The 24,473-nt window shown below is 39.4% G+C and overlaps 1 protein-coding gene across 16 annotated transcripts in view; it reads left to right on the forward strand.

The window, feature by feature from the left end:
- ST7 (suppression of tumorigenicity 7) overlaps window positions 1-24,473 on the forward strand; it is a 235,529-nt gene that overhangs the window by 100,877 nt on the left and 110,179 nt on the right. For all 16 annotated transcript variants that reach the window (XR_003516430.1, XR_003516429.1, XM_027573685.1 and 13 more), the window contains exon 2: window positions 17,315-17,397. Coding sequence is in view for 14 of the 16 variants with exons in the window: in XM_027573685.1 (XP_027429486.1) it covers window positions 17,315-17,397 (83 nt within the window). In the remaining 2 variants the exon portion in view is untranslated. The remainder of the gene's footprint in view (window positions 1-17,314; window positions 17,398-24,473) is intronic.

Raw genomic sequence — 24,473 nt, forward strand, 5'->3', positions numbered from 1 at the left:
AGATACAGCCAATGCAGTTGGTCTAGCTTTAGGGGTGGATGAAGGAAATGAAGTGTGTCACATCAAGTCCAGAGTCCAAAGAGGTGCTTAGGCAGTAAGGCACGTGGTAGGCTATCACAGAAGGGAGCTTGAGACAAAGAAAGGGGGGAGCATGGTAGCTAAAAACTGTTGGCTTACGATTCTCTGAAGTCCAGGCAGGCTGTGCTGGTGCCCACCAGGGAGCCCTGAGGCTGGCCTTCTGTCTTTGAAGAACAGGAGTGAAGAGGGAAGGCAAATTAGCAGGTTACTGGAATGAGGCCTGAGGAAAAAAGCAGAAGAAACTCTGTAATAAACAGTGGGAGAAATCAATAGGCCATTTAACCATATTTCTAGGCCTCCACCTGGTCTACTGCTGTATAGCAGTTTAAGTGAATGACATAGGTCTGGATGTTCTGAAATAGAAAACTATCCAAAATATTAAGTGGAAGTGAAAATTGTAGTATATTATGTAACGTCTTTTTCTAGGGAAAAATATACTATCTCAGTGAGATTGCAGAAATACACTATTTCACTGAGATAGTAAAAGGAACCTGGGGATGTGGTAAAGTGGAACTCTATTCAGATGAATGATACAGACACCTCAGGCATACTTTGTGGAGACAGTTATATTGTTTGCCTTTTAAAAGTTTTCATTTTTCTGTCTCCCTGAGAATATCCATGATTATTGAATAATAACTGCCTAAAGCCTCCGAATGCTGCTGGTACTCCAGAAGAGAGGCAGCCTGTCATGGAGGGCAGCATGTAAAGGGTTAGGAGGCACAGACTCCAGATCCAGGCTGCCTGGGTTTAAATCCTGCTTCTACCCTGAGTACTTGTTTCACTTTGAGTAAGTCACTTAACTTCTCTTTGCCTGTTCTATCATCTGTAAAGTGGGGACAATAGTACTTAATTTTACACAGTAGTTATGAGGATTACATGAGCCAATATTTGTAAAATGTATAGAACAGGATCTGGTCCATACTAAGCTCTACACAAATGTCCATTAAGCAGATAAAACACATTTTTTGTCAGCTTCTAGTGACCAGTCAGGAACTAATCTCAGACTTTTCTTTCTGTTTCATGTAGATGTCTTTCTCTTAGGGCATTAAATTTTTAAAAAAGTAGTTTCAAGCACTATGGAAAAAATACAGTTAAAATTCTTGTGAGATCACTGGATTGGATTTTTATTTTACTTTAATCCTTCTGAAATTAAGGGGGGAAAATCACACCAATTACTTTAAACTGGCTATTTTATGCATTTGTCCTCCACTGGTATAGTAAGTAGATATTGTTACATGATTTCTTATATACAATTAATCTAGTATCTAGTTTGGATGGCCGGTCTATTTTCCCTCATGGATAATGCTTTGACAGACAAAGTAAACCACACAAAAACTGTTTCTGGGCTCCTGCCACACCCACACCATGAGCTCGTCTGGCAGAAGATAATGCACTTTGTACATTGGGAATGGCCAGGCCCAATAGGTACATGGAAAAGAAAAGTCATTAGATACCCTGTGACTTCAAATAATGAAGTAGGCTTTTGTTTTAATAAGGCTTTGAGAGATTAAACCTCCTACCTAGATCTTTGTAATGCCATCGGGTAAAGTTAAGGAAACCATCACAAGGTAATACATAAATAATGGTGTTCTAGTTAGAATCCCTGCAAAATTTGGAAATTTGGCTTCTCCTGAGACAGTGAGCTATACTTAGCTGACATGTTTGTTTGCCAGTAAGTAGTGATGCTATGGTGAATAATGCTCCTTTTGTACTTGTACTCTTTTGTACAATTTCATTGAATGATTTCAAATTAGTTAGCACTGCAGCAGAGCTATGAGATGATATCACAATTTGGGTTATTGAATGAATTTAATAATCTTAGGTATAGTTAGTTTATTCTTTCTAGCTTAATTCCAAGCAACTGAACACTTAAAAATTATTTCTTGGTGAACGTGATACCAGTGGTTTGCTTATATGGTGAAAATAATTCTTATCTCTTCCTGAGGATTTTCAGGAACGAAAATGAAAGTAATTACTGTAAAACACATTGCAAATATGTTCAAATATATTCTATTCAAAAAAATTGTACTGACTAGTATCCTTCATGTTGCTTAAGTATATAAGAACCTATAGTTTAAAGGTTTAAAATTTTTAAAATTTTTGAATATACATTGTAATGCCCATTGAATTCATCATGGTGACAATTTTTACTTTGCTCCATGGCAAAAGTTCTAGGAGCTCGTTATTAGTGAGTTGAGTCGTTTGTGATATGAATTGCAGAGTTTGTAGTTTTTAGCTTAAATCCTATGCTGGATTTGTCATTGGAGATTTGTCATTTGTCTTAGAGTTGAAAAGGACCTTAGAGTCCAAATCCTTCAATTTATCAATGAGAAAAATTAGCTCAGAGAGACATTAAGCTTTTGGCTCAAGAGAGAGCAAATCTGATCCCTAGATCTTTTCTAGGAAGAAGTGTTCCACTTAGAAGAAATTGAGAGGCAAAGGGAAGAACTTTAGTTGCAGTATGTTTATGTAATGGTTTTATACAACACTGACATAGAATCCAAAGCATGGTTTGCAGCTTCTTAATGTCGAGAAGGTACAACTTAGCATTTCACCAATTTAACAGTAGAACAGAAAAAATAAGAATTTCAAGAACTAAGCCTTCTTTTTACAACCTTAGTTTTAGGAGCATTGCTGATTATTAATCTAGCCACCTGGAGACACAAATTAATTGCACTTATTGGGTTATTATATAAACATTGTGGATCCAAGTTATCATGTTACTTTCATTTTTTTCTAATGGAGTTATTATACTATTATCAACTTATTTCCATGCAGTAACTTACATTATTTAAACAACACTGCTTAAAGCCCATGGTGAAGCACTGAAATTCATGCCCATCTGGAAAAAGCTGAATGCCAAGAAGGATGCTTTGCATCAGGTCATTCCTACTGTTATAAAGCATGAAAAAGAATGTAACAACAAAGAGTCATGGTTGTATGAATGCCTTTATGGGTGATAAAGTTTGAATTAGCATATGCAGAGCATTCTAAGACAATGTCCACTCTGTTAGTTAATTGGTCGGGGTGAATTCTTTCTTAGTGTTTCATTTGCCTTATAATTAGCTGTAGCTCAGCAATTAAATCATGTCACCAGCCCACTGTGGTACTGAAGGATGGTGATAGTGCTTTGGTGGGTGGCACAGCTCCATGCAGACTGTGCATATTAAATCAGAGTTGCCAGACTTCTTAAATGGCTCTCCTTCTTGGGCTTGGGAGCAGTTTTTTAAGTTCTTGAATAATCTGTGTGTTATCCATATACAGTCGTAAATGCACTGAAACAATTCCATGTAAGATTTTGACTAGCAAGACTGTACCCTTTGTAAACGTTAAAAATCGTCCTCACGTACCGTCTTTCTGAAACTGGAATTCAGGTACATATAAACATATATAACTTCTCCTATTTATTTCTCCTAGAAAACTTCCTAAGAAAGGTAGGAGAGTTGTGTTGCTGTTGTTGCTGCTGCTATTATCTGTCAACATATCCTTAAATATCTCATTTAAACTAAAATAAATTGAAATATTCTTTTAAAAATTCCCCTAAATTGCTGCTTTAAAAAATGTCTCATTCAAGGAAATAAAAAATAGCATGCATTAGTTGTTTCTAAATCTATGTATATATTGATTGGTTACCAGAATAACACATGTGCATAACAGATCTCAGACTACCGAGAATGTAAAAAGTATAAAAATTCATGTAATCCCACCTCTGAAGATTACTATTTTATGATTTCTAGTTTTATGTCATGTTTTGAAAATCTTTACTCCCCCCCCCCACCCCTGATTAAAAAAACAACAGTGCATATAGTTGAAAATTTCAAGTCTACAGTGAAGGAAAAAAAAAATCCCATGTAGTTCTTCCACTCAGAGGTGAGCACTACTGGAGTGTTTGCCTTGTAACTGCCACTTTTTTTTCTGTACTTAGAAACTGTAGCTACATTGATAGCAAATGTATCATCTATGAATTTTTAAATAAAAGGTGTCGAACTATTAAGTTGTGTATTCTGCTTTTTTTTTTTAAGATTTTAATTATTTATTTGACAGAGAGAGACACAGCGAGAGAGGGAACACAAGCAGGGGAGAGGGAGAGGGAGAAGCAGGCCTCCCGCCGAGCAGGGAGCCCGATGCAGGGCTCGATCCAGGACCCTGGAACCATGACCTGAGCCGAAGGCAGACACTTAATGACTGAGCCACCCAGGCGCCCCTATATATTCTGCTTTTTAAAAAGATTTTATTTATTTGAGAGAGAGCACGCAAGCATGAGCAGAGGGAGGGGCAGAGGGAGAGGGACAAGCAGATTTCCCTGCTGAGCAGGGAGCCCGACATGACACCGCCAGATCCAGGACCCCCGAGATCATGACCTGAGCCAGAGTCAGACACTTAACTGACTGAGCCACCCAGGTGCCCTATATTCTGTTTTTTATACTAAAAGGTGGTGATCATTTTTCATGTCATTATAATGTGATTTTTAATGGCTGGTACTATTTCATAATGGGCATATAATGTTTAAACATTTTTCCTTTTGGATAGTTTTATTTTTTTGCTTTTAAAATAGTATATTTATAAACATATTTTGCTGAATATCTTGAATTCCTGGATGTGTAGTGATTAAAAAAAAAACAACAGAAATGTGCTCAATTCACATGTACAAAACTTCTAAGATGGACAAGTGGATGAACAAGATTTCATCATATTTTTAGGATGATGTTAACACTAAATTTGAAAATTCCAAGTTTAAGGCTTTTAATTTATATAGATAATATTCTAGGTTTAAACATTCTGGGTCTAGGTATTCAAACTCTTTAGTTTAATGTATAGTCACCCCATTTGTGCAGGGGAGGCCTTGCAAGGTTTATGTTTTAATATATTCTTGTTTATGTCCCTGAGTTTTATATTCATTGAATGTTTGGAGCTGTGTGTACATATCACAGCAGAACCTAAATCCAAAGTGAAAGAGTCAAACACAGGATTTATGGGATTCTCAGTAACAAGTATGACAGGCCTTCTTGGGTATGGTAACTTTAGGATGCTTTCGATTTCCTTCTTGTTTTAGCAGACCTCACTCTAGGAGTAGAAAATATATTAGTTATTTTGTTTCAAAATAAAAGCAAAATTATTATTATTTGAAAATGTAAAAGGATACTACCTCAAGTATTGATTAAGGCAGTAATTATGTGATTAGAACAGAACCACAGTTTTGTAGATATAGTAACTGTAATAGGTGTTGTATAAAGAGCTGATATGATTTGGTATCCAACAGTGCCCTAGGAGCTTCTTGCCACTCCAATGAATCCTCACTAAGGCCAGGATAATAACATATGTGTGGCAGGTCTGAATACTTTGATTTTAAACATTAGACAGTGCTGCCTCTTTCTGTGTGAAATATCTGGCCCTGCTTTTATCTTGACCCAAAGTGAGATAAATGAACAAGACAGAGAATAAAATAGAATACAGAATAGAATGCATCAGAATGTGCAGACATCATCCTTCATGGCTAATAATAGCCTTAAGGGAGAGTCAGTTATTTAACATGAGGTTTGTGTGGTAATGAATGGCTCAGTAATCAGCCGCCATTCTCCCTTACCCTCAACTCAGGAGGAAGTCATTGTCAGGCCTGCATGCCCTAGACTGAGACTGTGGTTTGGGGCAGCCCTTGCTCTCAGATCCCAGAGGGCTTCCTGAGCCCAGCCATCGGGCCTGGCTTTGGAGCAAGCGCCAGATTGCCGTTTCAGAAGAGGCAGTGAGCATTGGAACCCTCAAAAAGCAAATCTGAAACTTAGATATTTCTCTTTGTTTTGTCTCCCCAAATGTAGGGTTAGTTATCCAGAAGAAAGATATGTTCCTAAGGGGAAAGAGCACAGGCTTTGGGTTCAGGTAGAGCTGTGTTCAAATTAGGGCTCAGCCCTTAACAGCTGTATGTCCTTGGGGGCGTCATTTAACCTCAGTAAGCTTTAGTTTCATCCATATAAAATCCATGTAAAATTCATGGGTAATCTAACTTTGCAGGGCTGTGGTGGGAATCAAATGATTAAAAATATACATTAAACACCCAGAATAGCGCCTGACACATAGTAGCCCGTGGTAGATGGTCAGTAACTATTAGCCCTTCTCTCCACAGTATTTATTTGTTGAAGTGAAACAAGTATTTAAAAGTACGGCCTGATAAGACTTTTTTTTTTTTGGCCCCATAACAATGATGTTGGACATTTTACAGATAATGATCTAAATGATATTGAAGGTGGCATTTTTGCAAATCACGTGCTTACTGAGTAGTCATGTTAAGTATTTCTTTATGCTTTGGTCTTTAAGTCTGTCAGTTAGCATTATTTTATCTTAGCAAATTATTCCCAAGAGAAACTTAGCCTTTGCGTGTTATCATTAGAAGTGCTGTGTGTGCTAGTTTTTCTTTTTTTTTCCTTTTGGCAGTGCTGGGTTGGGGGTCGTGGTGGTATTTTAAAAAAAATTTTTCTGTGGTAATTTTTAGAATGTTTTGGAAAAACAACTTTGAAAATCTACTTGTTTCTTTTAAAATGGGCTTGTTTCTTTTAAAATAGTAACATGGTGCTTGGCCTTTCAGTGGTAGTACGGTTTGTAATACAGCTAGTCAGGGGTGCCTTCTGAGCTTGTGGCACAGGATTTCTTGGTGTGAGGTTGACTGACTCAGGTCAGGTCAGACCCAGGACTGTGGCCTCATTAACTTTGGATTTTAGCCGACTACTGATCCACCTGGAGGTGAACTGCCTGGGCTATGAGGATCTGTGCTTTAGACAGTTGCTAATTAAAAACATGTCCCGCCCTTCCTCCCTCCCTCCCTCCCTCCCCTCCTTCCCTTTCTCTCTCTTCTTTCTTTTTCTTCCTTCTTTCCTCCCTCCCTCTCTTCCTCCCCCTTCCTTCCTTTCCTTTCTCTCTCTTTCTTTTTCTTTCTTCTTTCTCTCTCTCTTTTTCTTTTTTCTTTCTTTCTTTTCTTTCTTTCTTTCTTTCTTTCTTTCTTTCTTTCTTTCTTTCTTTCTTTCTTTCTTTCTTCTTTCTTTCTTTCTTTCTTTCTTCTTTTCTTTCTTTCTTTCCTTCTTTCTTTTCCTTCCTTCCTTCCTTCCTTCCTTCCTTCCTTCCTTCCTTCCTTCCTTTCTTTTGCATTACAGATGAATGGGTCATTCACAGTGAGATATGACAATGTCTGAAAACTATTCAAGATAGTAAGAATAGATTCAAAAGGGAGAGAGGGATTGGGAGCATTGTATTTTAGGGATTGGGAGCATTTGTATTAGGGATGACAAAGGGCTTCTGGAATTTAGATGCATCTTTTAATACATTTAAGAAAAACTAGCTTACCGAAATTTGAAAATACCGGTGCTCCAGTTTCTGTTTACTGTCACCTATAGACCTTACTTAGAGCTAGGTGCATTTGTGATTTGCCACTTATAATTTGCTGCCAGCCCTGGATGTGGGGAGATCATTTTAGGTGCCCTCTGGGGTATTAACCACTCATTTGATGCAAATGCAAAGCCAAATCGAGTTACTGGAATTGAAAATAATGAAGCCAGCCTTTGAACAACTGGGCAGTTGGAACAGCTGAATACTTAAAATATTGGTCTGTCTAGTGGTTTCCCCTGCGGTTTCTTATCTCTCTTGGTTAGGCATCTCACCCAGAGAGAGACAGCCATCACACAGCTTCCAGAAAACCATCTATTGTAGGGCAGCTTTTCACTCATAAGAGAAGTAAATTAGTCATTGAACTTTTAGAGAATGTAATGAAAACAAAAACCTAACTTAGAATCAGATTTGAATTTTACTACCCCATGAATTACAGTTGCTTCTTTGGCCCAAACTAATGTCTTCCTTTAAGGCAAACTCTTCAGCTGTAAGTTAGCAGAGGGTTTCAAAACAAAGCAAGTAAAGTAATAGAAAGTGCAAAAATCAGAATCAATAGAGTAGAAAATAGATTTATTTTTGTTTTGTCATTTTGTCATTTTGTCATTTAATCTCAACTGATAAAACAGAAATATACATATGTAAGGTTCAAGCTTCTGTCACTTAAAGTGTTTCTGTCAGGTTCAAGCTTCTGTCACTTAAAGTGCTTCACTAATTATTCTTTAAGATCTACATAAAAAGAAGAATCTCAGAGAAAGTAAACACATTGCCAGTGATTATCCCTAAAGGTTTGGTATAAGAGTGACTCATTATTGGATTTCTCAGGGTGGATCTTGTTGCAGTGGAATAAAGGTTTAAATTTTATTCCTAATTCACTTACTAGTTCATGCGGTGCCATTTATATTTTCTTTTAACTTCAGTCCCACTTAATGATAAATTCTCTTCTTCTCTTTCCTGCCAGACTTCCTGTAGAAGTAGCCTGTGCTTGCTGCCATAATTCCTTACCACTTACAGTCTGGAATCACTTGCAATTTGACTTGGGCCCCACTTTGCGAACGGTTCTCCAGACTCTCACCCTTTATGTCACACTGTTAAGAGCCACAGTGTTGAATTTACCTCTGCAAATCTGATATGCCCAACCTCCCACCCTGGTAGTATTACAGGAGCTTCCCTCTGAGGTAACTCTCAGAGCTGTATGTTTCCCACACTATTTCACTATTACTAGACATGTGTCTTACTCACATTGCTGTTCAGTGAGTATTTTCTAACTGTCTCTATAGAAAGTGTGATTTTTCTCGACCTGACATTTGAGCCAGCATAATCTCCCACTGCTGCTCCTCATCCTACCTACAGTACTCCAACCCAGTTCTTTTGTGTATGCGCTGGTATCTATGTGGCATCTGTACCCTCTCTTCACTTCTCTCCAATCTAATGATAAAAGCTTATCCTTCTTTCAAAGCCCTTAAGGGCTACTGAAGTTTGTATGTGACCAGGCTTTGGACATTCCTTCATGGCTTGACAGAAGCAAGGGACAAGGAGCCTTGAAGACTGAACACTCTGATATAGTTTCCCAGATCACAGTTGAGAGAAGAAAGAAGGAATGTGCTTGCTCTACTCCTCAGTGGAGCCAGATGCCCAGTAAAGCAGAAATAGATTACCTGTAAAGTTGCCAAGGCAACATCAAGGGTAGAGAGAAGAGTAGACAGAATGATTTATGAGGATTTCTTGCCATTGGAATGGGTCTAAAATTATACTTCCATGTCTTCCTCACCAGGATAAATTCCACAGGATTTATCAAGGGAATTGTAATGCATAAAAGCTTGAGATGCTATCAGAGCTCAAAGAGACTGGGGTGAAGGGCAAGGAGAGGAGAAGCAAAAGCAACAAATAAGAAAATGTGCTTGCAGTATGTTTTTAATCTTCTCTAGAACTGATGCTGTGCCCAGATGTAAAACTGATTTTTTGGGAACATGCAAATGTTGTATATTTAAAATGTGCCTAGAAAAAAGCAAGTCCATTTACTAGAGTAAAATGGAGATGCTTGATTTCCATATTAAAAAATTACTCTGGGCTTCTACTTTAATATTAGTTGATTTACAAAGACAATTATGGATCAGCATGTGGAATGACATGTTGTTATGGCAACAGAGTTGAAGTTGCATTTTATTTATGAACAGTGGGAAAAGAAGCTCTGGGGCAGATAGAATTGGCATATCTTAACACCCTTTCTGGGCATACTGCAGTTAGCCATAGTTATCAGATATCCACACTGATTTACACTTTCATGAATTATACATGATTGCATCAATTTTATATTGCTGCATAACAAATTACCACAAATATAGCAGCTTAAAACAACACACATTTATTATCTCATGGTTTCCATGGGTCAGGAATTACAGGCACAGCTTAGCTGGGACTTTTGCTCTGGGTCTTACAAGGCCATAATCAAGGTGTCAGTTAGGCTGTGATCTTACTTGCAAGCTCAGCTGAGGAAGAATCTGCTTCCAAGTTAACTCAGACTGTTGGCAGAAACCACCGTTGTTGAACTGAGGGCTTCAGTTTCATATTGGCTGCTGGCCTCAGTCCCTAGAGGCTGCTTATAATCCATTGCCACATAGCCCTCTCAACATGGTCACTCTCTTCATTACACTAGCAAGGAGAATCTCCAGCATGTCTGCTACTGAGAGAGTATCTTACATATCTGTTTGCTAGAAGCAAGTCACATGTCCCACCCACATTCAGGGGGAGAGTTACATAAAGATATGAACACCAGGAGGCAGGGATCATTATGGGTCACTTGAGAGTTTATCCATCATAGTGTCATTGTGAGAAAAGAGCAAGTTTTTTTTCATTTTAAAAGCTGTGCCATCTGGAAATCTGTTCAAAATTAGCATATGTGTAAGTTAAAATATTAAAGCTTACATTTTTAATTTTCTTGTCCTTTGGTAAATGAGGAAGAGAAGTGAAGTTGCAACTCTACTTAATGGAATCTGATGAGAGGGAAGAGGTTAGCACGGTTGAAAGAACAATAAAATGAAAGAAGAGAATATTCCCTATTCTCACATAGAAAAATGCAAGTGATGGATTAAACTCTTCCTGTGTGTTCCTTACCCACTTTGGAGGTCGGAGAAAACAGTTTGATAGAAGGTTCCTGCAAGGCTAGCATGTGCCTTAATGCATCTTATGTAGACATGGAACTCTGTGTACTTTCTGTAATTAAATCAGAAATGTTGCTTTGCATGAAATGGATAATTTTCTAGTGTATCTTGATATTGCTGTCTCAGGGTGTGGAAGGTCCTGTGGCCTTAATTATTTGTTATTTGTATTTAAGACATTTGTAAACCCTCATGCTTAGGTTATAGTTTAGGCTTTAATACAGTGTATGTCCTAAGCCACACAAGGACTTGAAGAAAACTAAGGAACAGGATTGTAGGTTTCCACGTGGCCTGTGGCTGAATTGATTGTTCCCACAGCATCTAGTAAGGCAGAGATCAGAGATTTAGAATCATATGGTTGAGTTAGGGGATTCAGTAATTTATTTGCCTTCTAAAACGGCTGCTTTCAAACTCACCCTCCAGTTTATTACCACCTCTAGCAACTAGAATTCAGTTAAAAGGACCCTTTTACTTCCTGGTGCTTCATTTATTTTGTAGGGCATAGGACAAATCACAGTGCAGGTGATTTATTTCTTGGGCTGTGATCTGTACCACAGTGGCTGGCACACAGAAGCGGGTGCTCAGTAAATGCTGGTATACTGCAGCCGCTACTACTATTAATATTAACTCGGTCAGCTGAGTTTCTTCTGTTTTTTACAACTGGACCAGTATGAGATGTCACATCACAAAAGGAAGAATAACATAGGGCACTTGGGGGGCTCAGTGGGTTAAGCATCTGCCTTCAGCTCAGGTCATGATCCCAGGATCCTGGGATCGAGTCCCGCATCCGGCTCCCTGCTCCGTGGAGGGTCTGCTTCCCCCTCTTCCACTCCCCCCCCCCATTCTCTCTCTTTCTCTCTCTCTCTCAAATAAATAAATAAAATCTTTAAAAAACGAAGAGTAACATAAACATAAATAACGACAACGATACACATATTATTTGCTGAGGTTTGCTGTAGTAGGCACTTTATTTATACTAAGGTATATAGTCCTCACAGCAGCCCTGTAACAAGATAGATGTTATTTTATGGACAGTGAAACAGCCTCAAAAGTACAGATTTGGGCCTTTGTTGAGATAAATGTTACTTTATTTACTAAGAAAAGTAAGTAAAGCAGAGTCCCTTATTCCTTAAGTGTTTTTTAGCTAGGCTGCATTGTACATCTACTCATTGCATGTAGTTGTTAGTGAGAAGTCCTCTGTAGGTAATCTTGGAGACCAAATAGCAGGGAACACCCTTAAGTTTTAGAAATCCAATTTGGACCCATTCGAATTTGTCTCATCTGAGAAGAGCCATTTGCTGTTAGTCAGCATTCCATGTATTTGTATAGCAGGCACTTTAGAAAGTAGCTTCACATCTTTAGTTCGAATCCCCACCAGTGCCTCAACGCACACAAGTAAGTCTGTGGCACTTGTACTGCCTTTCCCTTGCCTTCCGTGTCCTTGTACCTTCAGGCCCCTGAGCTGCAGTACTCTGCGTGGAATGCTCTGCAGCTCTACCTCTCACGGTCCCTTCACCCCTGCAGCTGCAGGCAACATCTGGACAACTCCTCTAATTCCTCTTACAAGTCTTAGACGGGATGCTTTTTCTTGGCAGAAATGTTTCTTGATGTCCTAATCCCTTTGCGTACCCTGTGTTTTTATAATTCCCTGACGTGTCCTCTTCGATATTTGCTTCTCCATTTCCTTGCTTCTCTCACCATTGGATTGTGAACCGTCAGAGGCAGGACCCGTGCTTCCCGCATCTGGCCCAGGGTAGGCCCCCAGAGAGTCTGTGCTGGAGTACTGAGGGAATGCGCATTTCATCTGCGCCTCACAGCAGCCCTGGGAGGGTGTGGGGCTTTCCCGGGTCCTCCACATCATAGCTGACGTCACAAGTTACAGTCCGAGGCTCCTCACCCTGGTCTCTCTCCCAGGGATAATGCTGTTCCTTAAAATCTCTTCAGTTTTTTTTTTTTTTTTTTTTTTTCCCGCCCAGCCTAAATAAACTTAGTTTCTTTAACTTTTCTTCCTAGGGACTTTATTTCTAACATTTTCAATGGTGGATGATTGTTATTTTATAACTTCTTAAAGTTTTTCTATTTCACATGCCATATTTTAGAAAGACATTAAAAGAGACACAGGACAGTAACTTTGGGTGTTGTAGACTTTACCACACTGCTTATTCAGTTCTTTCTAGTCAGTACCTCCAAGTCTTTGATGCTGCCTTAGTCTTTTCATTCCAGGGCTTCTCTGTGTGAGGTAGAATATGTCCGAGGAGACAAACACAGGGTTGTGTGTTCGCCCTGTTTTGCAGAGGTCTTTTCCAGGAGTGTGGTTTGGGGATTGCTTGTGCTCTAAAGAATATGAAAGAAGGCTGGTATTGTCTTGAGAGACAGAAATGTGGCTGGCTCCTCACAGACACAGCCTCACAGGGCCATTCCTCATGAGCCCTGCTCATAGAAGTGATCCCTTGCTTCCCATAGCAGACCTATTATCTCCTCTCTTCTGTGATCTAGAGAGGTCATTTAATTTTCTTTAAAAAACTTTTTTTTTTTTATTAAGTAATCTCTACTCCCAACATGGGACTCGAACTCAACCCCGAGATCAAGAGTCACATGCTCTACTGACTGAGCCAGCCAGGCACCCTTAGGTCATTTAATTTTCAATCCATGTTCCCATCCCTCCTACCTAGTTTCTTCTCAGGGCCATGCTTTATTCCTTCCCATTTGCTCATTAGTTAAATGAGGAGACTATACTATGTTGAAGTTGCGCATCATCAGAATGCCCCGTGATTCAGTCCCTGAGGCTGCCCTTGACTACCGCAGTGTTCTTGGAGCAGTGACCAGTTAGGAGTGCCCTGCTGGAGCAGATGAAAATTTTGTCTTCTGATTTATTAATTTTTGTCTCTAGGTTGAAACAGGACATTATTGAAATTTTATGAATTTATTCTTCACAAAGCTAGATTAGTCTTTGTTTTTGAATTTGTTTTGTCTAGCCCCAGCAGGTATGGAGGAAACAGTTGAATAGGTCTATAGCAGGAAAATCCTGTTTCAAAGCATATACCCCACAGTTTTCTGCTGCAGTTTTTAGGTACTTTATCAGGCCCTCATATGTTTTAACAAATAATTGCTAGTGGCCCTCATTGCTGATGAAACTAGGCAAGGTATTGTTTTAAGGCAGTCTGGTCTGCAGCGTGCAACCCTCCTGATTTAATGAGGGAATCTTCAATTAGATTCTCCCTTCTTTCTAGATGCCTACCTGCCTTTCCCCACCCTGGGGCTGCACACGCCAATGTTAGATAACAGGGAACTTATCTTTAAAGGTCAGAGGTAAAAATAAGTACAGTATTAAAAACATCCAATCTTTTAGTATGATTATTTAGAGTTCTCCTTTTGAAAGGAAAGGCTTTCCATTTACTATTTTGTTTTTTCTTGCTTGTCAGCAATATCTGCACGCACCCTGTGATGCCATGAGCCTGAACTTTGGGGGCAGGACTGCTGGCGTTCAGGTCTTTGCCCGCCTCCAGCTGTGAAATACCATGAATAATAATATTGACCTCATGGAGCTGAAGTGAGAATTAAACTCTCTAATATGTGAAAGTGCTTTGTTATTAACTTTAAATACATAGATAGATGGAAATGGCAAGTATTAAGTGTTGATATTTATGCCCAGAATTGCCAAATGCCATGTCTTAGTGATTTCAGCCAGGATATTCAGAAAGACCATAAAGTTAATAGATTATTAAAGGAAGACCTCCCACTCTCTGAAGTGTTTCTGTTTCTGCTACTGTCATTCTCTGTGTGTGTCTCTATTTCTTTTAATGACTTCCCATGATCTCTCAACTCTAGTAGCTTTCTACAACTGGATATAACAGAGAAGAATCTTTTAATTATTAATTACTGCTGCTATGTAATCTTAAGTAAGTGAAACCAAATGGGAACACTGTATAGTTTTATCTCTTTAGATAACTCACATAATTTTCTTTTTCTTTTTCTTTTTTAAAGATTGTATTTACTTATTCAACAGAGAGAGAGAGCACAAGCAGGGGAGTAGTAGAGGGAAAGGAAGAAGCAGGCTTCCCACTGAGCAGGGAGCCTGATGTGTGGGGCTCGATCTCAGGACCCTGAGATCATGACCTGAGCTGAAGGCAGACGCTTAGCCATCTGAGCCACCCAGACGCCCCAATTTTCTTTTTCATTGATCAATTGATTCTTGAGTTAATGATTTTCAGTAGATCTTTCCCCTCCATTGACTTGTGCTTTTGTTGCTGGGGAGTTATAGCAGGGCTACTAAAGCACTTTTCTAATTCAGGCACATCTTTTCCTCTTTCTTTTAGAAATGGAGTTCGTAGAATTTTATACTCAATTTGTCCCCAGAAACCTACTGAAAAGTATATGATACAGATATGAGAGTTCATAACTATAAAATAAAGCAAATAGTCTGTTAGGATGACCTTTTAAAAAAATAATGGGGAATGTGGGGTCATTTATAGTGTGAGGATGGGAATTTGGAGAATTTTAGGTGCTTCAGAATCAGACTGGCATTTACAAGCTCTAGGTTTGTTTGTTTAATTTTCTCCTTTTAAAAAATCTTCCCTTTTCCACCAAATTGCTTGGGAAATGACAAATCACCACATCTTTGGGTTTTTAATGGCCAAGCAAACCCAACCTTAACTCAGCTGTACCTCTACAGGCTTGGCTGATTGCATCTTCTGTGCCTTTCTCTATCTCCCCAAAAGAGTGACTATCAACCGAGCACATTGTGTTAGTTCAGACTCTTGAGATTACAAATGATAGCCCGCAAGTCAAACAAACTCAGTTAAGAGTGGGTGCAGGGGAGGGATGGCGGGTAGCCAGGAAGGATGGAATCCGTGCGCCCTTCTACATCTGCATCTCTGCGAAGGGTCCACAGCTCAAGCTGCTTCCCTCCTCAGCCTCTACAAATGTTTGGAAAGGCTGTGATCTTTTCTCAGCACCTCAAAGCAGCCCCCTTATTCTGCTGACCTTTCCCTCTGTCTGTCCCTCCTCCTGCCTGCGCTGGTCTAATTAACTCCTGCTTATTCTCCTGGACATCTTTTCCAGCCTTCAGCCTGAGGTGCATCCCTTTTGTGTGTGTCTGTGTGTGTGTGTGTGTGTGTGTGTGTGTGTGTGTGTGTGTGTGTGTTTAATTTAAATTCAATTAGCCAACCTATAGTACATCACTAGTTTCAGATGCAGCGTTCAACACCTTTAATGTGTTTTTATAACATCCTATGCTCAGGACTTGTCTATGCACTTATCAGACTTTATGGTAATTACTTATTCATTTCCCAATTAGACTGTGGCCTTCTGGATGGTGGGAACTGTGTCTGATTCATGCTTCCATTCCTTGTCCATGGTCTCATTCATAAACAGAGAGAAGTATTTGTTGAATGAGTGAACATGGGATCTGTGGTCATGTTGGTGACTTGGCTTTCTGGGCCGAGCTCAGGACAAATGCCAAAGCCTTTTCCCCTAATGATGTCAAAGCCCTACTTCTAACATCCTTCATTCTAAAACCAGATAATGTGATACCCTTCCACAAACAGACTCAGTAAAGAAATGTGAATATGCATGCAAAAAGCTCTTTAGGTCAGTTGTTGTTTCGGTAATAATCAAAGTTTCATGCAATACTAGGTACAAATGATAATGACTTAACGTATATTTATAAAATATGGAAGTGAACCTTACTTAATGGATAGCCAGATCAACTGTATAGTTGATATGAACAGAGTGGCAGAAATTGGTCAGAAAAGTTCTTGACTGCACATTCCTTTTTAGTGGTTTATTTTTTATTTTTTTTTCAATGACTCCAGTTATTTTGATGAGCAGTCTAACAGCCTTTTAAGTAAGGTGAAAAAACTTTTACTAATGCATGCTAACTTTGTCAATTTGTCCTTCCTTCTTAGGAGTAATAATAGTATTAAAATCTTTAATAACTGCCAAAAATATATAGTTGACCCTTGAACAACATGGGATTGAACCTCCTGGGTCCACTTACACATGGATTTTTTCCAATAAATACCATATAGCATTGAAAATGTATTTTCTTTTCCTTATGGTTTTCTTAACATTTTCTTTTCTCTACCTTATTTTATTGTAAGAATACAGTATTCAATGCAAATAACATGCAAAATACATGTTAATTGACTTTATGTTACTGGCAAGGCTTCGGGTGATAGTAGACTATTAGTAAAGTTTTGTGGGGGGAGTCAAAAGTTATGTGCTGATTTTGACTGTGTGGAGGTTTGGCGCCTCTAATACCCACACATTCAAGGATCAACTGTAGTTATTTTCCATTTGTTCTAAGGTTGAAGTATTCCTTGTTGGTTCATCAAGAACTCTAATGTGTGGTTCTGACAAAATATATAAGATCTTCTCTTTCTGACTGACAGTTTAGTAATAGTTTTGATTAGATTCCTCAGTGGTTATGAATCCATGAAGACCATTCACAACAATAGTTTTGGGAGGCAGAAACTTTTTAAAAAGCTGCTTTTTTCTCTTTTATGTGGCTATTTTCTCTCAGGATATAGCGCTTGACATCTAGCATTCTGAGCCTTGGTGGTGCTGAACCATTTTAATGGGACTTTGTTATGGTTCTAAGAATTGTCATCAGAAACAAATGATTTCACCAGAGAGAAAAATAGGGAACCCTCTGTTTTATTGACATACTTATGCCTTCCTTATTCTTCTCCTTCTCTCTTTTTTTTCAGTGAGCATGTTTTTGAACACATTGACACCGAAGTTCTACGTGGCCCTGACAGGCACTTCCTCACTAATATCAGGGCTCATTTTGGTAAGTGGTAGAATCCTTTTTTGAAAGTATGCTGATTACTAATATGTTAGTATATGTACAGGAAATAATTCTGGAAGAATATATACCAGCAGCTTATGGTGATTTATCTTGCATGTGTGTATATGTTGGGTAGTTGGACTTATAGAACCTTCCACTGCCCAGGTTACATATTTCTAAAATATTTGAAAAAATTTAAATAGTCATATATTACTTTTGTTGAAGGCGAGAAACAAAATATAAATAAAATGGAAAATAAAGGAAGACAATTCTATGTCAAATTCTAGTGTCTGAGATACTATAAAATACATGTGACTCAGTTCAACTAAAAATGTTTTTCTTCATTTGTTTCAAAATGGATTATTGGCCATAATCAAGATAAGTAGAAATATAGCCCAGTTTCTTTATTTTTTAATAAATTAATTAGATTCTATTTAAATTCAAGTTAGTTAACATACAGTATATTATTAGTTTCAGGGGCAGAATTTAGTGATTCAGCAGTTGCATATAATACCCAGTGCTCATTAAATCAAATGCCCTCCTTAATGCCCGTCACCCAATTACCTCATCCCCGCCACCTCCCGTCTAGCAACCCTCAGCTGGTTTTGTATAGTTAAGAGTCTCTTATGGTTTGCCTCTCTCTGTTTTTGTCTTATTATTCCTTCCCTTCCCCTATGTTCATCAGTTCTGTTCCTTAAATTCCACATGAGTGAAATCATGGGGTATTTGTCTTTCTCTGACTGACTTACTTTGCTTAGCATAATACACTCTAGTTCCACCCCCGTCATTGAAAATGGCAAGATTTCATTCTTTTTGTTGGTTGAGTACTATTCCGTTGTACATATGAACCACATCTTCTTTATCAATTTGTCCGTTGATGGACATCTGGGCTCTTTCCATAGTTTGGCTATTGTGGACATTGCTACTATAAACACGGGGGTGCAGGTGCTCCTTTGGATCCCTATATTTGTATCTTTGGGGTAAATACCGAGTAGTGCATTTCCTGGGTCATAGGCTGGTTCTATTTTTAACTTTTTGAGGAACTTCCATACTGTTTTCCAGAGTGGCTGCACCAGTTGGCATTCCCACCAACAGTTTAAGAGGGTTCCCCTTTTTTCACATCCTTGCCAACATTTGTTGTTTACTGAGTTGTTAATTTTAGCCCTTCTGATTGGTTTTAGGTGGTATCTCATTGTGGTTAGCCCAGTTTCTTTAAATGTATGAGGTGGAGATGGCAGTTCTGAGCTTTTCTTCCCTTTATCTTCTTTTCTTTTAAAATTTACATTTCCCTGTTTCTTTTCTTTAATTTCTTTTTTTTAAAGATTTTATTTATTTATTTGACAGAGAGAGAGAGAGAGCACAAGCAGGGGGAGTGGCAGAGGGAGAGAGAGAAGCAGGCTCCTGACTGAGCCAGGAGCCCGATGTGGGGCTCTATCCCAGGACCCTGATATCATGACCTGAGCCAAAGGCAGACGCTTAACCAAGTGAGCCACCCAGGCGCTCCCATTTCCCTATTTCTTTGTTTCAAAAATTCCAAGTAGGCAAAAGCAATGATAATCATCTCTATGGCTCCATTAGTTTATGCTCTAAATAATTACAAGTGTGTTAAATTGTAACGCCCGAAGTAGGTTTGTTTGTTTGTTTGTTTTTTTAATTTAAGTGACCTTACATAGGGCCATCTAATTTACTGTAATCATGCTAATATAATTAAATGGCCTTTAAGGAGAAAGAAGTTTTAGAATGTTTTGTTGTTTTGTTTTGTTTTGTTTTTTTGTCTACACATAATACTGTGATTACCTATTACTAATTTTTATAGAGATAAGAATAAGAAAGATATTACAGAGTTGATGTTAAGAGAAGAGCACTAGAAAAACACAAGTTTTAGGGGAGAAGGGCACAAAAACGTGGAACAAATACGTATATGAACCTAGAGCAATGTATACAGGGCAGAAACCTGCAAACAGCTTAAAGGAATGGTGGTGGCTTGGGGAGCAATTTTTTTTTTTTTTGTGGTCAAAGCATATTCAGGTTAATCTTGCTCTGTGTATCATATGGGTTGCTGGACTCAAGGGAGGAGATGTTTTAACTTGATACTACTGGGCCAGGAATGTGAAGAACATTAGCAAGAACCACTCCAAGATGGTTATATAAATGGAAATCTGCATAGAAAGCCCAGTACTGAGCAGAGACCAAGCCAAGGTGAAAGGAAGCATATTAAAACTTATCCTTGGGGTGCCTGGGTGGCTCAGTTGTTAAGTGTCTGCCTTCGGCTCAGGTCATGATCCCAGGGTCCTGGAATTGAGCCCTGCGTTGGGCTCCCTGCTCAGCAGGGAGTCTGCCTCTCCCTCCCCCACTCCCCCTGCTTGTGTTCCTTCTCTCGCTGTCTGTCAAATAAATAAATAAAATCTTAAAAAATAAATAAATAAAACTTCTCCTGACATGGGTTGAAATAAGGTGTGTATAGTAATTTGTACCCTATTGCCTCTTAAATGCAGATCTGCACACCCATCAGTGTCTCTAAGTCTTCTCTGTTCTGTGGGGACATGCGAAAAATAGGGATACTGGAAAGAGTTGTTCACAAAGCTATAAGGTGATTTGCTTTAGCTCATGTTAGTTTGTGGCAAAGCCAGGCCTAGAACCTATGTCCTCAGGTTCCCACCTTGATATTCTTGATGGACTGAAGAAACTTCAAACTTAGAAAATGCTTTCAAATGCTTGATAAATGATTAATAAATATGTGCTGAACATGGCAGCCTTTTAGCACGTGTATTTTTGGGTGAGAGGAGAAGGTATTCCAAGTCCCCATCTAATAATTATTTACATTTAAAATAATATTTTAATATTTTCTTTCTAAAATATCTTTGAAATATTTTTTGATTAAACAAACCAAAAAAAGTGAACTTTTAGGTACAATTTGAATAGCAATTTCATGCTAAAATCAGTAATTCACTATGATGCAGAAAGTAGCTTTCTGTTTGTGTATTCTTCTCTCAGGGATGTTTACTTAAGAACGTTTACCCACTTCGATGGTGCTTATTGTGTGCCAGGCACTGACTGATCTAAGCACTTTACATGTGAATTCATTTACTCCTCACAACAGTAGGAGGAGGTAATTGCCAGCCTTGTGTCCATTTTACTACCGTATAGGCTGAATAGGTAGCCCAGGCAAGGAAGTAACCTGCCTGAGGTCACCTTGCTGGCAAATAGTGAAAAGCAGGGTTTCCGCCCAGGCCCTTGCTGGCAAGTAGTGAAAAGGAGGGTTTCAGCCCAGGCAGGCTCTCACTCATTTCACCACCTTCTGGTTCAGTTCTCAGCTGTTTTCCTAGCTTGCTGAACAAATGGCAGGCTGGATTTTATCTTGGTGTGGGGGTTTGCTAGGCTATAAATTGATTGCCAGAGTGTGGGTGATTTCCTTTTTCTTGGTAAGCTAGGTCCAGCAGTCATTTTACCTGCTAAGTCAGGGAGTGAAGTCCCATCCGCTTACTTTTCGTGTTCTCCAAATGAAGGGATTTCAGTAGAGCGGGACCCCCTGTGCCAGACCCCCTCTCCCTGTGTGCGGAGGGCAGCTGCTGAAACCTGACGGGCACTGCGGTGCGTCTCAGGCAGTATCTGTCCTGCAGCCTTCTCAGGAGGTACAGGAAGTGCCTGCTGTGGAACTTGGAGCATTGGAAAACCTCTGATGTTTGAAGATTTTGAAAGACCTTTCTCAAAAATGCTTGGTCTGTACTGAGGGCAAAATCACTAGATGCGGGAATAGTTCTTGATAGCTTTAGACTCCTGCTTTAGAGATTATGGGCATTGGTGTTGTCCTGCCTTTGAGGACTTAGCTTTGCTAGCCCTTGAAATGTACCCAGGGTTGAGGTTTCTGTTTAGCCACTATTCTTTTCGGCCCAGAGCATTCATGGAGAGGCAGCATTGAGGTAAAGGATCAGGTAGGTGCTTAGCGGTTTGTTTCCTGGCACAGAGAGACAATTACCTAACTGCTCTCCCCTGAGCAATGGGAGGGGAGCCAGACAGTGAATGCTGAAAGTACAGGGATGCCCCTGGGGACATGGTTGTTTGGGGACCTTAGGATTCTTATGCTGGAGACTGAAATTGTCATGCAGTGTGATGTCTTAGGGGAAGAGGGGTAAATAAAAACAAAAACACCCTGAAAAAGTCATCTGACTGAACAAATATACAAAAAAATAAAATGTCTTTGGCAAAGGCTACTGTCTTTTATACTAACGTGTTTAAAAATAAATGAGGACTGATCCTAATCCGTATGTATTTTCCTAGATACCACTGCTAGTTCTTAATTTTGCAGGTTGGAAGCCAGCAAAGAGTTTGGTCATACCACCTACCTTTCACTCTTCCCTTTTCATCCTGTGCCCACATACCCATCCGGCCAGCTCTCTCCCTTGCTTAACTCCAAGCGGCCCCTCTGCCCTCTTGGCACAAGCCTCCCGATCTCAGTCCAGTTCCAGCCCCAGGAACTGCACCTGTCATCACAGTCCAAACCCACCAATTTAGTCTTTTAGTTGCTCTAGCAAGGACATGCCCAGTCTGCTTGAAGTAGCCTCTCAGAATAATGTTAATTTCAATGGAGAAAATTTCTGGGTTTTGTTTTTGTTTTTGAGAGTGGTAAGGTGGTTACGTGGAGAAAATGCTACCCTTAATTTTTTCAAAATGTTGGTAGAATGGAGAAAATGCTGTATGTTATATTGACATTTATACACAGATCCCAATAACATGGATGTAGATATGCTCCTACACCTACATTTTACACACATATTAGATATAAAAAGAGGCATCTGAGGCATAATTTTAAAAAGTGAGAATCAAGAACTACAAAAGGAGGAACTTAGAATAGTAAATAAAAGATTTAATTCATAGATTACATGTAAAAAATTATGTTTTTGGGAAAGTGTAGAAGAGATGATAATTAGGAATAAGTTGAATCAAAAGGTCCATTTATTGAGTTCCTACTCTATGCCAGATATTAAGCACTTTGTATATATTACTTCATTTAATTCTCTTTAAAATTATAAGTGGTAGAGGTAGCAGTGGCTTTATGCTGCTGAGTATAAACAGACATAAGCATTAAATAATGTGACCAAAGTTATATAGTAGACAAATGGTAAGATTTCAATCTGGATCTCTTTGACCATGTCTCCATCCCCTCCTGTTCAAAAGTAAGGGAGTGGGACTGGAAGGTTGTTATGGATCCTTTCAGCTTTTCCTTATCCATCTAAAGAACTTGACTTGCACTTGAGATTGCACTTTAGTTGACAGACATGTGGATCACCCTAATGCTGGTGATTCTGGAGGTAAGAGTAAAAAAAGACTGAGGGAAACTTGATTGGAAGGGCTCTTTGGGTGCAGGAAGCTGCATATAACTGTCAGGCTGTGTTGATTTATGAGGCAAGTTATCTCTTGTCTCTAGAATAAAGAAGGAGAGATGCTGTGGGGATCACATGGTAGGGGAGCCTGCAGATAATTGGAGGAAACCAAGGCTCATTCAGCTTTATCAGATTACAGTTTCTTGGGGTCACCATGAATAATGATTTTCCACAGGAGACCAAGCAAAGTACCAGGCGAGACAGTAGACATACGCCTGTCGGGGTCTGACTATAGACAGGAGTATCTGAGTGGATCACATTAATGATTAGATGGGCAGAAGTGAAGAAGGTGAAGAAGAGAATGGCAGATAAAGGGACAAAACTACCCTTTTGGCTTTATCAGTTTGGATTTGAGCACAATTTGAGAGGCTTGAAAATCATGTATTTACAGGGCTGGGGAAAGGAACCCTCAGAAGCCATCCAGTTTAAACCAGTAAAGACTTAAAAACTAGGCATCCTGGGGCGCCTGGGTGGCTCAGTTGGTTGGGCGACTGCCTTCGGCTCAGGTCATGATCCTCGAGTCCCGGGATCGAGTCCCGCATCGGGCTCCCTGCTCAGCAGGGAGTCTGCTTCTCCCTCTGACCCTCTTCCCTCTCATGTTCTCTATCTCTCATTCTCTCTCTCTCAAATAAATAAATAAAATAAAATCTTTAAAAAACAAACAAACAAAAAAAAAAAACTAGGCGTCCAGAAAGCTTATGACTTAGCTCAGGTTACTTTAGTAGGTAAGGGTGGAGTGAGGTCCGGAATTTAAATTTCCACTGCTTTGCCATAGTATCATTCTGTGTCTCATAAAGGTGTTGATTAAGAAGGTGGATAGAGAGTGGGTCAGGTAGATAAGAAAGGGGGTAGAGGGAACATTTTTTCTTTATCCAATTGGCCGTGGATACTTACCATAATTTATGTTTTATTTGTGTCATCATTTATAGCCTTTGTTCTCTGTATAATGGAAGCTTCACAAAGACTGGGACCGTATCTGTGTTTTTGTATATAATAGTATAATGCCTGGGTAGACTCTTACAAAATATTTGTTGAAAGCACAGAGATCCAGTGAGTGAATGAATTAACTGATTGTGTCAGAATTATCTGGGGGGCTTGTTTAAAGTGATGGATCCGACCACCACTCCAGACCAACTGAATCAGAATCTCTAAGAGAGGGACCACAGAATAGCTGCCACCACAGCATGAGCTGACAGGGCCTGAGGCACATGGTGCAGGATGACTTCTTCCCATGTCAGTACTCTTCATGATTTTCCCTCAGGAGAGTGACGCTCCTTTCCAGGCCATACACATTAATGTTACAGTGGAAAATTTAATCCTGTGCATATACAGACACGGAGGTGGGGCTGGATCATTGACTGTTGACCTTGAAGAGAACCTCACTTTTCTGTCTTCTCTCTTTTCTTAAAACTGTGGTGATATGTGGCCGAGAAAGGAGCATGAACACCAGTTCCACACACAGCCCCCTCAGTTGTTGAGGGGAACAGTGACTGAAGAGGGACTGGCTGAGACCAAGGAAGTGGGAAGCTAAGACCCCTTCCATAATACGTCAGATATCTTTCTGAAGACTTAGAGCAGGTGTCAATTTTGCAGTCTTTCCATTTGGGAGCAGACTGCGGGAAAGTTTCATATTTCCTCTTTAATCTCCAGCATCACTATCTATTCTCCTGTGATATCATCACCTACTCTAATCCTTAG

This window comes from Zalophus californianus, chromosome 12, assembly GCF_009762305.2.
Source record: "Zalophus californianus isolate mZalCal1 chromosome 12, mZalCal1.pri.v2, whole genome shotgun sequence".
Lineage (NCBI taxonomy): Eukaryota > Metazoa > Chordata > Mammalia > Carnivora > Otariidae > Zalophus > Zalophus californianus.